Genomic DNA, 15,163 nt, shown 5'->3' with positions numbered 1-15,163 from the left:
CCCCCAAGTCCTTCTTGGCAGGGCTGTTCTCAGTGACTTCTCCCAGTCTGTTTTCATATCTGGAATTGCCTCAACCCAGGTGCAGCACCTTGCGCTTGGATTTAAACGTGGAAGGTGGACAGTCTGGCTTGACATGCTGAGTGATGGCTTGATACTTAAGCACTTATGTAAAGACAACAACATTTACTAGTAGTAAAAGGCATATGTCTTAAAATCATCTTTAATTATGAAGTGCATGAAGTGGTGGGACTTCAGTATTGCTGTTTCTTGAAACTGAAAATGCTTTATGGATAACTTTTATAAAACAGCAACAAAGAAACAACTGAACCATTCCTTTTCAGCTGGACCCATTTTGAATCACTTTCATAACATGTAAGAAGTGTTCCTATGCTAATTCTTACATTGAATTCTTCATTGTAGAGAACTTGTGCAGTGAACTTCTGATTTACCCTGAGAGGTTCTTTCCTGCTGAAGATCACAAACTGGTAATCTGTGTGACAGCCTGCAGCAATATTTTTTTTTAACCGCATTCTACAGACTAGCTCTTTGCATGGAAAGGTTTTGAGATATGCTTTGAAGTGCAAATCATAACTCATAACTTTATGTCTTTACACAAACTGTAAATGAAGTATGCTGGTATTCATATACCAAGTTTGAACAGATTGGAGTGCGTGTGGTTCAGCTTTGTTAGAACTTCTTAAATGAAACAAGCTTTTCTATCTCCTTCATATGTGATTGCACTATTACTATGCATGTGCTTAACCAGTATAACAAATGCTACCAAGTTGTTTGAAGACTTCATGTATAAAAACTTCAAAAGCTAGAAGTTTTATAACTATTGAATAGTGGTTTCCTTATTTTGTAACTTTAATTCCTGAGGTTCTGATTCATTTGTAATAACTACTAATGTAAAATTTCTCACTTTCTCTTTTTACTGTAGTGTGTGTTGGTTTTTTGGGTGTTTGTTTGGTTTTGTGTTTTTCTTTGTGTTTTTTTTTTTTGGTGAGGGGGGGGCTTTTGTTTTTATCGAAGGAAGTTCAGTTAATGGTTTGTAACTGTGAAACACATTCTTTCCGTAAGTGAAGGGAACAGTTCTATCTTCTTAAACAAGGACGTTTTGAAAATATTGTTGCTACTGCAACTGATATGTTCTAATAACATTGTTGTAAAACTACTTATACACACAAGATGCCATGACTGTAGGCGTGAAACACCTACAAATTCTTTTGAACTCAGTTGCATTCCACCTCTGTAAAGCTATACCTAATGAAGTCTATTTTGAATCAGACTTTAAATTTTGCTAAGTTTCAGGCATTAAAAAAGATTTTTAAACGTGCTTTTTTGTTTTCTTTCCTCCCCATGAGTACAGTGCATAGCAGAATTGTAGACTGTAGCCTGGCAACTAGAGTTTTATTGGGTTATTTTTAAAACTCCTTCAAACTATGGAAAAAGTAATTGAGAGAAAACTACATCATCTGGTTTATTTCCTTTGTGTCTTAACTGGGACTCATTGCTAAAACAAATTGATATGACCCACATTACAGAACAGGAAAATGGAACAAGGGAAAAAAAGAAACTAAAATTAATACCAGCATGCTGTATGCAAAGTTGAGAAGTTTCAACTTTATGTAATAGAAACTTTATGTAATAGAAGCCTTTTATAAAGGTCACCACCAGCAGAATTTGTACGCACTGGGCTTAAATACTTCTTGCATTTCCTTCACGTTACCTTTCCTGAACATTGCTCTAAATGCAACCAAATACATAATTAACCTTGTAATTATATAGGAATATTGGCTACATTGTATACTTGTAAATCTTTTGTTGCTTGTATTTGAGTGATCTATTTTAGCTGTCTCCAGATTTTCTGTGGGAGAGAGAGTCAATTGATCAAAATACTAAGAATCATTAATTCTCTTTTTAATTGTACTGATGGCCTAATTTCTCCTCATCAGTGTTATAAATACAGCTCAGGTATGTTGAGCCTGTACTGAGATGCTATAATTTCTTCCTAAGCTCGTAGTCTTAACCTTGAATTGTGTTTCAAATATAAAAGAACTTCAGAAGTTGGCTTGAAAGAGGAGGAGAGAGTTAAATGGATTTGAAAATGAAGGTTGAATCAAGTAAATTACAAGTGAAAAGTTCTAAGCTCAATTTTGGACATACATTTTGTGTTTGTATTCATACGAGAACAAAACTTGAGAAAAATCATTTTAGTTTTGAAAAATACCATTGAGTGTAGGAAGGTTTACTTTTCTATTCCTATATATGTAGATCTGGTAAATTGATAAAAGACATTTAAAATATCTTATTATCTAAGATTTTTTTCCTGAATTTCTCATTCTCTAATCCTACTGTCAATAACTTTGTGGGGAAAAGCTTTAAAAGAAATGCAATCTGATCTGAACTATTTAGGGAGTATGTGGTAGCTGTGTTAAATATTGCTTTAAACGCATCCTTGTTGGTAACCAGTATTCATTATAAAACTTGATTCAAGTTGTCTGCAGTGTCATTACTAGTTACTTAAGCAGGATGCAGGGATGCGTATCTGTGTAATAAATTTTAATTGAAGAATTATTCTGAAGTGTCTTCTGAACGTTAGAGAGGAAAAACAAAAGCAAGCACGGCCTAAAATTGTCTAACTTCTGACATTGATCATCTTTCTAGAACTTTTACAGAAGAACAGATGTGGCTTCAGGATTTTTTCTTATTAGTGCACATTCATTTTTACCTCATCTGACTTCAATACTTACTCTTGCTAAAACAGATCTCCCAAGAAAATTTGCTAACTGTAGCAGCTTCCTGTGGTGGCAAACAGCTGGGCTGCCCAAACATCAGTGATAAGTGGAGGGTTAGTACTGCAAGTAGAACTCACTGTTGTGCTGTATTTTCAAAAAGTGCCTTTGAGAAGTTTTAACAAAACTGTAAAAGCTCATAGGGCATAATTATTATATGGTATGTAGTATAGAGTTTCTTCCTATATTGAATTTGTGACTGTTTTCTTCTTGGGAAGAAAACCTGCAGTTACTTAAAAAACAAGCAAAAAACCTAAATCCTCATAGAAGAAACATATGAAATAACAGGTAGATTTCTTTCTCAATAAATTTTCTGGTTTTTGATTTGTGTATGCCTAAGAAGAAATTACTTAAATTTAAAACAGTCAGGATTTGTTCATTGTTTGCGGTAAAGATTATGGAGTGGTTGTCATTGGAAGGGACATTTAAGATCGTGTAGTTCCATTCTCCTGCTATAGGCAGGGACACCTTGCTCTGGACCAGGGAGCCCCACCCAGCCTGGCTTTGAATGTTTACAGGGAGGGGGCATCCACAACCTCTCTGGGCAACCTGTTCCAGTGTCTCACCACCTGAATCTAAATCTACCCTTCCTCCAGTTTAAAGCCATTTCCCCTTGTCCTGTTGCTATGTGCCCTCGTAAAAAGTACCTCCTCGGCTTTCCTGTAGGCCCCCTTCAGGTCTGGGAAGGCCACTGTGGGATTCCCCCACAGCCTTCTGTTCTTCAGGCTGAAGAGCTCCAACTTACTCAGCCAGTCTCCATAGGGAAGGTGCTCCAGCACAAGATAAATATAACTAAATGATATTAATAAAAACTAGGAACAAGGTGTGATTTTAATCAGGCAGTTAATGGTCAAAGTCTTGTTTTGTACTTGATTTTTTTTTTTTTTTCCCCTGAAGATTTGTTAATTCTTATTCCTTAATAACAAATTGTCTCTTAGCTTGCAACTCTTCTAAATAGGTCTTCTAAATATTTTGGGACTGTAAAGGTAGCTGACAACATAAAAAAGGCAAATAATAACTTAAAGGCAGTGGGCTGACCTTTAAGAAATATTGACCATCTCATATTTAAAATTCGATCACTGGATTCTTCTTCTAGTCTACTGTTCCTGCATTTATTTTATTTCATTTTTTTTTTTTTTACTGTTGCATAGCTTTGATTTCTTTTAATTAGACTCAGCTCTTCAGTCAAGATCTTCAGTTGACTGTTTGGAAAACGTGGTTAGATTTTGTAGTTGCTATTACAGTAAAAACAAATCACACCTACTGCTTATGCTTAACTGTGTTTTCCTTTTTTAATTTCTCTTATTGCATTCTTCCAGTTTATGCTAGTCTGGATGCCCTGCCTTTCTCCAGCTGTGTCCATTTCTGCACTTGTATAAAGAGTTGATACAGAGCATACAGATAATGAAAGAATGTCCTAATGCTTTTGAATAAGAGTACCTTACTCATATGCACCGAGAAGTAAAAGTATAAATATTTAGAATCTCAAAAGATATCCTCTGTCATCTGATTCTTAGATTGATTAGATTTTATGGTTTTCCTACCTAAAATTTTCTTTTTCACATCAACAGAAGTTTTAGTTTTAACAATGCTGAGTATACTGTCTCTCCTCATAGCTAAATGGAATGTAAGTTTGCTGATGACACCAAGCTGTGGGTTGCAGTTGACCCGCCAGAGGAATGGTATGCCATCCAGAGCATTGGGCCCAGGTGAACCTCATGAGGTTCAACAAATTCAAGTCTGAGGTCTTGCACCTGGGTCCAGGCAACCCTCACTACATCAAGCTGGGGGATGGAAAAAAAAAAAAAAGATCAGGTTACTGTTGGATGGCAAGCTAGACTTGAGCCAGTCATTATCTAAAGGTGAGCTACAGGAAAGAAGGGGACAGACTTTTTAGCAAGGTCTGTGGTGGTAGAACTGGCTTCAAGCTCCTAGAGGGTAGATTGAGATTGGTTAAGGAAAAAGTCTTTTACAGTGAGGGTGGTGAGACACTTGCACAGTTTGCCCAGAGATGTGGTTGATGCCCTGTCCCTGGAGACTTTCAGGGCGAGGCTGGATCAGGCCCTGGGCCAAGGTCCAATTTGTCCATTATGTATCTGTAGTTACAGCCTTGGTTTACTGGGTGCAGCCTGAAGATTGAAATCAGTTTCAACCTTAGTAGAGTACTTGTAGTTGTTATGATGTGAAGATTTGTCAGAGTGTATTAGTTCAATATGTATGCTTATTGAATCTAGATTTTAAAATACATGCACACCAAAAGTCATAAAATGGTTTGGGTTGGAAGGATCATGTAGTTCCACTGCTGTAGGTGAGGTTGCAAAATATGCAAATGTGCATACATATACATATATTAGAAATGTGTATATATATGTATACTTATATTATGCGGTTGTGTATATACATATACAAATAGGTGATCTATCTCACAGTATTGAGTTGACAAATCTATTTTAATAAGAGGAAGAACAATGAGAACTACAGAGAATGCTCTAAGCTTCTCTTTAATAGGTATTACTCAAAGTATTTGCCACTGATCACATTCAAAATAATAACCGTGCAAAGTAATTAATTGCAATTGTATTGTTGAAAATGGATTGCAAGAATTCTTTTAGTTTAAGTTGTTAATTGTATTTGAAAAGATGATTTGGCAAAATATCAAGCAGTAACTGGGCATGTGGCTGTCCTCTGCTGATGATTCATCTCTGTTAGTAGTGGGACAGTCATATTGTGATGAATCTTAGCTTATTTGTCACACTCTTTTTTATATTGCTCTGACAACTTATCTCCGATTTACTACCTCCACTTATTTTTCTATTGAGGTGCTCTGCTGATTTTTCATTCTACTGTGTTTTTTTCTTATTTTTTATAACTGTGCTCTCGTATGCAGCCTTCTCATCATGTGATAATCCATTACTGCTCCTGTACTTCTTCCTACCTCTGTGAGAAATAATTACATACATCGGAACAGCTACGGTTGGTGCTTTGAAACAGTCATTATTTCTATGTTCATATTTGTTTTTTTCCTCCTCTTACAATCTCTTGTTTGCACTTTGGTAGCTCTATCAGGTGGTGTCCTGAGTGGTCAGTTACGCTTTCCTAAAATTAACTAAAATAGTGTTCATAGTTATACCATACTGCATAGTTATAGCAAATTTCTCTTGCTACTGTTTTTTGAGTGTCACTGAAGTAATTCAGAGAATTTCAACGCTGTAGAATGAGTGTATTCAAGAAGTCTGTACTGCTGACTGAACCGATCCCGGTCTTCATTTTTAATTATCTGTTTAGTTAAGGTTTTTCTTAAATAATGCTAAACAAAATTACATTAACTTGAGTGTTTCATTCTATAGCATCCACAGAGGCAGGTGGAAGAGTATGTGTTAATCATGTTGTTCATGATGAGTTACAGTTGTGCTTTGGCTATCTTCTTTTTTATGATCATTTTCTCAATTTTAGTTGCAGCATCCCTGTCAGGGAGGAATGTGTTTTCCATTTCTTGAATCAGTTCTCATAGTGTTTGCTTTGAATGGCACAATGTAAAGTTGTGGATACTTAGTTAAAGGTCAGTGTATGTTTGTGTGGTAGTTCAGATCAGTAATGCGTATTTGAAGTTATTTTTTCAACTGTCCTCACTCTCTCTGATTCTTTTCACTGTTCAGTTGTCTGAGAAGATACTTTTGTTTTGAAGCAAACAAAATAGAATGGTGTACTGCAACTGCTTACCCATGTTCAGCTTGATAAATAATTTTAAAGCAATCTCTTCCAACCTATGTATGGTGTGGACGTCAGGTTGTCAGCATTAGTTCTATGCTCTGTGACTCCACTTGTAGTAAAATACACTATATGCAAATAGTGCAGCTGTGTTGAAGTGGCAATAAATTGCCTAATCTAATGCAATGCCTGTCAACATGTTATTTTATACAACAGGCTACATACTATTGCACTAAAAACTGATTCTCTTTAATAAGCTATCGATTTATCCATTATTCTACCTTTGCTTAATTTCTTCTGTTTGTTTGTAAATCTGTTGTACATCATACGTTTTGCTGGAACAAGGAGGTCTTTCCTAAATCATCTCTTCTCCTTGATGTATTCAAATGACTTTAAAGTGGTCGAAAGATACATTGCTGATAGAATTATCTGCCTGCACTTCCTTTACATCTCTTTGAAAAGTCTTAAACTTATTGGAGTTCTGCCTGCGGCTGTTGGGAACTGTGTTTGGGGATTAGTTACTGGATTGTAAAAACCAAAGGAGATGTATGATGGCCTTCCAAATACCTTGTACCTGTAATACTTCACTTTTTTATTATTATTGTATTTTTAAAGAAGGGTGAAAGAGGAAGAACAAAGTGCTAAATAGTAAAGCTTTCGTCAACACTGCTGCCAATTGGACAGGAGTTGATTTCACCCTCTTCCACCAAAGAGAGCTGCCTCTTGTTCGAGTGGGAAAAGGACAGTTTGCTAAAACAGATGTAAATTGTTTTATGGTGTTGTTATTTTTTCTTTTTTTTCTGGTCCTTGCGCAGAAGGACAGTATGCTGGTCACTTGTTGAAAAAGTTGCATGCATGTTTTCAGAATTTGAAAGAGGTGCGGTATGAGTTTTGAAAGAGAAAGGGGAAAGTAAGCAAAATCAACACCTCTGGTGTTTTCAGTGAATCTTTCTGGGGCTACTTAGTCTGGGGAAAAGGAGGCTGAGGGGAGACCTTATTGCTCTCTTCCAATATCTGAAAAGTGTTTACAGCGAGAGCGGGGGTTGGTCTCTTCTCACTGGTGACAGGACAAGGGGAAATGGTCTCAAGTTGCACCAGGGTAAGTTTAGGTTGGATATCAGGAAACACTTTGTTACAGAAAGGGTTGTTAAGCAGTGGAATAGGCTCCTCAGGGATGTGGTTGAGTCACCATCCCCGGATGTGTTTAAAAACCATTTGGATGTGGTGCTCAGGGACATGATTTAGCAGAGGGTTGTTAGAGTTAGGGTAGTTTGATTAAGTTGAGGTTGGACTTGATGATCTTTGAGGTCTTTTCCAACCTGAGTGATTCTGTGATTCTATGGTTCTATGAATGTGCAGTAGAATTCTTGTCTAGTATGTGGTGCATTATGAGGAAACAGGCTTTGCTTTGGCAAAATTGTCAGAACCCCTTCATTCAGTCTGCTAGAAGCAAATAAGAAGTCTCCTGGAGGAACTTCTCTGATCTGAAAATTCCTTGGCAACAACATGTGTAATCAATTCAAAGGGACTCCTAAACTCAATGTTACGTTTCAGAAATTGGCTGTCTTTTTGAGTGGTAAGCCAACTGGAAAGAGTCAGTCTGCACAGGAGTTTGGGAAGCTGCTAGAGGAGTGACAGCGTGGAGAAAGTTCCTTGGGTGAGGGCCAGGCTGACAAATGCAAGCCGGCAGGCTGTGTGTCCGGACTTGTGCTCCAGCTTATGCCGGTGGATGTAACGCCCTCAGAGCGCGGGCAGTGAGGCTCTGTGGATGGCAGCAGCATGCAGCGTAGCGTGCTTGATTTCATTTGCTATGTGTGACGTTGAGAGATTAAGGGGAGGGGAAAGGATCAGCTACTCAGGGTGCTCTGTTAAGAGGCGCAAGTGAATTTGATTGTCGTCAGAATGCGGTTGCCATATGAGTTCTGCAAAGCATTTGGCTCGTGAAGATAACCGATCTAAAAATAGATTTTTTGGAGGAGAGTTTTCACTTTGGTCCAGTTTCGGGTTCCAGCTGAGCTAGCTTTACGAAACTCATCAGCTCCTGTTGCAAGACTACAGTGAGGGTAAATCGCTTCTTACTCTGCCTTCGGTGTTAGCTTTTGGAGATAACGACAGCTCACTTGGTGGAAATTGAACACCAGTGTTATGGCCGACGACACAGGTACAGTCCTAACTGCTTTTGTGAGCAAACTGAAAGTGCATGGTTGCAAATACTGACTCTGTAATCAGCAAAATAAATGGCTTACTGTGGCATGTTGGTACTTTCTAGTCGGTTTACTGTTAGTCTGCATTATTGACTGTCTCTGGTTTTGATTCAGTGTTTCCTGAAGTAGAGAATTCTCACGGATTTATGCAGACCCCTAATTGTAACTTCATATCTCTTTGAGTAAGCACAGATTATTAACACAAGAGATGTTATTCTGTGTGCAGATATCTCGCTTGAAAGTTATTTTTGAAGTATGTAAAATTGCCGAGCACCTTCAAAGTTAACTAAAGTAAAAGGCAAATGTTTTTAATGCTTTTTTTATTTTCTTTTAATGTATTATCTAACCATGACTCTTAATTTGGATGAGTGATATACAGGACTTTTAAAAATTTGCCACTGAGGCTTACAGCACAATTTGAGACTTTATGATGTCTGCATAAAGCCATCTGGTGGTGTAAGCAAAGGCTTGCCAGATATGGAAGGTGACCTACTTTGGACATGGCTGGCAGCGGGCACAGGGAGAGGACTTGAATGTAGAATTAACTGTCTGGAATGTGTTCGAAGCTGGAGGCAGTCTTCTGTAATGGCTTGCAGTTTTTTGTTCTGTGTGTGTTTGGTTCTGTTGAGAGCACGCACAAATTTTATATTGCCTGACTTCCATGTATGTCAGAGCTACCTGAGAAAGCTGCTGTGGTAGAATTCCTAGCAGGATTTTTCGAGGATTTTGGAAATATTGTGCTCAGGAGGGAAACCAGAGCACAAAAATGTGTTGTTTTCACTGTTGCGAAATATAGTTTTATATCAGAATCTGTTTTGGAGGAGATTTCATGAAACAACTTCTAGGTTGAAAAAGGAAAGTTACCTTTTTATTATTACTTTTTTTTTTCTTTTGTTTTCCTATTCTTTTATTGACTAAAGTCCTTTTCATTAGAGGTAAATACAAAGTAAAAAACAATCGGGTAAATGAATTAGTATGAGATACAACATGATAATCTTTTCTGTTTTCCTCTTTTAGTACATGGTTTGCTCTAGAGCAAAACAGTAACCTGGAGTAATTTAGAATGTTTTTAGCCTAAAGGTTCATTTTTTAAAGGTTTTAAAGCACTCAAATACAGGAACAACCACATTCTGTGGTTACATAATTGAATTTTGAATATTAAAATTTCCAGTTCAAGGAATATTTGATAATTTTCATACATAGTTGATAAAATTTCTGAGTGTATTACCACGTACTGCTTAACTCTGCCTGTGTTTTCAAAGTATCCATACATCTTCCCATAAGGGAGATGCACATAGATCATAAAATTCTGCCTGTGTAATTTGGTTACTACTAGGAAGTAGAACATGCTTGGTGTGATGCTGTTGTCTGTTTCTAAATATTATTGATAGCTTATACCAAGGAAACTGAGTGTACAAAGTAAGCCAGATATCTCGTATTTGATCTTTGTAATAGTAGTAATAAAGAAATATATTCTTAAATTAAGTACTGCATCAGTATGAGCTGAAGTGAGCCAGCTGTTGTTTTCTGTAGCTCTCACCGTGGTACATAACACTATGACTGTAATAAAAAGCTTGTTCATTGCGGCTATGAACCTGATGAAAAGCAGGTTCTGAAAGCCCTTCTGTATCATATTGATAGCTGGAATAAGCCACCAGTCTTTCGTTACTCATCTCTAAAAAGCTACTCCTTTTTTATTCTAATGAGGAATCATGGTAATATTCAGGTGTTTGGGGTATTTTTGTATTTATCTGTATGTGGACTAGATCAAAATAGTTGCTTCTAGTTTTATTGTAATTTGAGGAAGATTAGGAAGGGAAATACAGAGCTTTTTCTCACTTCAGTCACAGCTGTTATTTGAATGTTTTTTTAAGAGATGTTTTTTAATAAAAGATCATTATTTAAATGACTCTACTTGAATGTAAAATTTCACTTATGGAGTCTTAATAACTTAAAAATTAAGAGAGAGTGAATTTTGAGCCTTGGATTAATTGTGCTGTGAATTCTCCACCTCTGTAGTTGAAACTGGAATTATTGTTGTCATTAACTAGAGTTGAGCATGAACATTTTCATATATGTTTACTTAAGGGCATTTGTTTGATCACCTCATTTGAAGAGTGAAAAAAATATTTTTAACACGGACCATTGGCAGCAATGAAATCTCCCAGAATACTTTCTTTAAGGAGCCTGTAAATGCCGACTGCTGACCATTTGCAACTTGGGGATGGATTGCTGGACTAACACAATAATATGGCTGGATGGGCAAAGGGCAGGGCTTGAAGGGAACAAAATTGGGGCTGGCCGGTCTGAAACTATCAGCCTTGCAGTGGTAATCATCAGAATCACAGAATGGCCAGGGTTGGAAGGGGACTTCAAGGATTATGAATCTCCAACCTCCCTGGCACAGGCAGGGCCACAACCTCCACATTTAAGGAAGCAGAGGAACAGACCTTGAGCTTTGGTAAAAAGCTGTAGACATCTTTTTAGGTACACGTTTACTACTTCTTTACCTAAAATGATCCGAAACTGGACAAAGCAATTTATGTTTTATGTGAACCTCAGCACAGTTCTAAGAAACAGAAGAAGTTTTCAGTTAGTACAGTGACTGAACTTCCAATTTTACACTTGCTGAGGTTTAGATTTTTGCTGCTCTGTAGGCTATTCGAATTGTCATGTTGATTTCATAAGCTAACTTAACTTGCAGTACTAGCTAGCTTTGAATGCGTTCGCTGCTTCAGAAGAAATGCTTTTCTTCAAGTGTTTCTGCTGGTGGGATTGCCCTCTGGTGGCAGCTTGAGAAGTACTGGCACAAATGACAAACATCTCAAAAATGTTAAGCTCTGTGCAAATACATACCAAAGAAGAAAAAAGAGGGATTTCCAACTAAATTGTTGAAGCCTATTACATGTGGTTGCTTTATTATTTTTGGGTGGGTTGGGTTTTTTTTTGGTTTTTTTTTTTTGGTTGGGGGGCGGGGGAAGGAGGCAGGGAAGATTGGTGTTTGGTTTGTTTGGCCTTTACCACACAGATGAGATGTCCATTGTAATTCACAGCGATATGAAAACTCCGGTGCAGAAGAAACCCACAAAATGTATAACCATGTGCTTAATCATAATTTTTTAACACAAATCCATTTTTTTTTTTTCCTATTTGTGTGCCTTATTTTAACAGAGAGTAAGCATGGAGGAAACAAGAATGGAAAGAAAGAAGGCCTCTCTGGAAGCTCATTTTTCACCTGGTTTATGGTAATTGCTTTGCTGGGAGTTTGGACATCAGTAGCAGTTGTCTGGTTTGAACTTGTAGATTATGAAGAAGTCCTAGGTAAGAATTTTAAATCTTAATATAGTGTAATAAAACCCTTCTAATAATGACTGTGACTTACTTAGTAGTAATGGTTGCAATTTTACCTTTCAGAAAGGAAACCAAAATATTAAACTTCAGTGTAGGTGAAACAGAGAAGTGCATGGCTAGTTCACTGAATTGACGATTGGAGTGTATGAAAATGTCCTACGTAAAAATATGCAGTGTAGTTCAAAAAATAAATTTTAAAGCTGAGCTCAATTCTGATGCTGAAATGAGAATGTCGTAAGACTGAAAAAGGTTATTGAAGTACTGTATGCATTTAAAAATTGAAGAAATCTCCAAGGTTTGATTTTCATTTTCTTGTATACAGTATATAATGTGTATACAGTAGCTCATTAGGAATTTCGGTTTAAGATTTCAGTTAATCATTAAGATTTCAGTTTCTCTCAGAAACTTGAAGAAGTGATTTGTTGAATGTAGGTGGCTAATCTTATTACTGGTTCTTCGGTGGACTGTTAGTATCATAACAAAAAGTTGTTGTCTCGTGAATGATATTTTGTATGACCTCAGTTTTAAGCCTACAACAATGTTAATTGCGTCTCATAATGAAAGTGTTAAGACAGTATTGTTAATGTAATATCTAGGGATGAAAAATTGAGGGCTCAAATTTCAGGATGTATGTATGTAGGTAGAATTATTCCTACTGTTATAGGCTTCAATATGCAGTTTTACAACAGCTGGTTTTGAAAACTTTACAATCACTTCTTAGAACTTCTTTTTTTTTTTTTTTAAACGTACACATATTTAACGAGAAGTTTCTGGCTTGAAACTTAATTAGGTCTAGTGATGCAAATAATGGTTTCTGTATTTTTACTATGCATGCAGCCAAAGCAAAGGATTTCCGTTATAACTTGTCAGAGGTACTACAAGGTAGGATACTAGAGAAGTAAGGTTGTTTTACTGTCCCTTGGCTAGAAACTTTATTTTTGTCTTTAACTTTTAATATATTACTGTTCTTCTATAATGGCACGAAGCAGTCATTTCTCATCTTTCTCATTCCTCCTCTTTTTGAATATGATATAATTCTTATTTTTGGAACATCATATTTACTCCACTAGTCTATTGTATTTAACCAAAAATAAATTAAGATCCTTTCTAACTGATAGCAGGTTATCATCACAGCACTGAATCTGTCTATTCTAGACACAAAGCTGAACTTCCTTAAATTTTTCAGTATCACATAGAGAACTATATTTCATTCATTTTGCTGGCAATCAAGTTGTGCCTCCATTTAGAGAGGACAAAATTTAATAACAACAATGTTATTAAATTAAGGAGTTGAAGGTCCTTCTGCAGTCAGTGTGTGGAGTTTCTATCCGATTAAAAGTTTGGCTTGGATTTATGAAAATTAATTAGACAGGCCTCTATTTACCTGATGGTCTTGGGGCACTTCTAATCCTGGACACCGTATTTCTATGCTAAAAACTATTTTTTTAAAATAGAAACCAGATATTCCTTTTGCTTATATCTCATACTGACAGAATTCTTACCAAACTAAAAGTGAGATGTCTGATATCGCCTATGAAAGGGTTTTGTTTACACTGGATGCTATATAGTTGTTCATAAAACTATGAATGTTTATTCCTTTGTTTAGGAAGTAGGTTGATTTTCTTCTATTAAGTTAGCACGAAAGATGAAATTATCTACATATCTATATTCTGAGAATGTAGAATGACTTATGATTTGAAAACAAATTGTGATTATTTTATTACTTTTTGCTTTGATATTTATTTTCCATCTTTAAAATGTTGAACATTTCTTGTGAAGTTAAGTTTTATTCTGAACGAAGCTTGTTGTGAGAAAATGCTTCATCACCACATTCCAGTGCTTATGCTGATATGGTGATGAATCCAAATGCTTCATCAGCATATTCCAATATCTAAACTAGGCGTACAGGAAAGTTGAAGAGGCACTTTTTATTGACCAGTGTAGTGATGTGACAAGGAGTAATGGCTTTAAACTAAAAGAAGGGAGATTTAGATTAGGTATAAGGAAGACATTCTTTAAAGTTAAGGTAGTGGTGCACTGGAACAGATGCCCAGAGAATTTGTGGATGCCCCGTCCCTGGACATGTTCAAGTCCAGACTGAATGGAGCTCTGGGCAGTGCGGACCTGTAGCAGTAGGTGAGGTTGGAACTAGATGATTCTTTAAGGTCTCTTTCAACCTAAACCATTCTATGATATGCTTGTTTTAAGTCTATGAGCACTGAAGTAGATGGGTGGGGAAAAGAACTAACCTGTATTCAGTCTAAAGTCTAGGGAACTTAAAATATTTGCAATATAAAATAAAAGGTGGTTAAAAAAAGTAGCACTAAATAATCAATATGGTAACAGTCTAGCATTGTCAGTTAACCATTGAAAATGCTGTTGGAAACAAGTTGCAGAATTCCTGACACTTTTTCTTCACATTTTTAGGCAAACTTGGAATATATGATGCTGATGGAGATGGAGATTTTGATGTGGAGGATGCTAAAGTATTGCTAGGCAAGTACAAAATTGGGAGGAATAATCGACATAATGTATATGTCATGTTCATGTTTGTTGTTTTTTCCTAATTGAATAATTTTAATAGATTGGTGCGGTTTTTCTTCCTCATGCAAGCTGAAGTAGTACTTATTCTCCTTATTTATCACTGTTAGTGTAAGTCATGTGCTTACTTGCAGGACAGTTTCGAAGTTAAGTGGTTGATGCTGCTGTATCCACTGTTACAAGATGATTGTATTTGTTAATAAATTAACTGGGGAGAGGCCTTAAGATGCTTCAAGAGTTAGAATGCTGTTCTTGTAGACCTGATAAGCCAGGTCCATTTTAAAATGAGTGATAACAAGCCTTTGTATGTGACTGTGAGCACCTGATTAGCGTATTTTTGTACTGTTTTACCACCGCTCTGAGTTCTCCAGGAGTCTGTTTTATTTTCACTTTTAAAATCCTACATGACTTGAAACTCTAGTCTTAAGCACTGGTTTTAAGGAATGTATCTTTCTGATCACTGAGTATCTTAAATAAGTTCTGACAGGCATGTTTTGTGACAGTGCTCTTTTTCCTCTTTTCTACCATCACCATCTTCACAATAAAGCATGGGATAAGTACTTC

The 15,163-nt window shown here is 36.5% G+C and overlaps 1 protein-coding gene across 8 annotated transcripts in view; it reads left to right on the top strand.

Annotated features, from left to right (window-relative positions):
* Positions 1–15,163, top strand: part of ASPH (aspartate beta-hydroxylase) — a 102,413-nt gene that overhangs the window by 5,295 nt on the left and 81,955 nt on the right. For 5 of the 8 annotated variants that reach the window (XM_085221176.1, XM_085221175.1, XM_010708969.4 and 2 more), the window contains exons 2-4: positions 11,879–12,028; positions 12,896–12,940; positions 14,486–14,554. In XM_085221176.1, coding sequence (XP_085077302.1) covers positions 11,879–12,028; positions 12,896–12,940; positions 14,486–14,554 — 264 coding nt within the window. Of the gene's footprint in view, positions 1–8,385; positions 8,665–11,878; positions 12,029–12,895; positions 12,941–14,485; positions 14,555–15,163 lie in introns of those variants that run through there. The other 3 variants (XM_010708967.4, XM_010708970.4, XM_010708966.4) reach the window with 3 other exon arrangements.

This window comes from Meleagris gallopavo, chromosome 3, assembly GCF_905368555.1.
Source record: "Meleagris gallopavo chromosome 3, MGAL_WU_HG_1.1, whole genome shotgun sequence".
In the NCBI taxonomy this organism is placed as follows: domain Eukaryota; kingdom Metazoa; phylum Chordata; class Aves; order Galliformes; family Phasianidae; genus Meleagris; species Meleagris gallopavo.
Note: the sequence above shows the minus strand (reverse complement) of the source record. Positions and strands in the feature narration are given on the sequence as shown.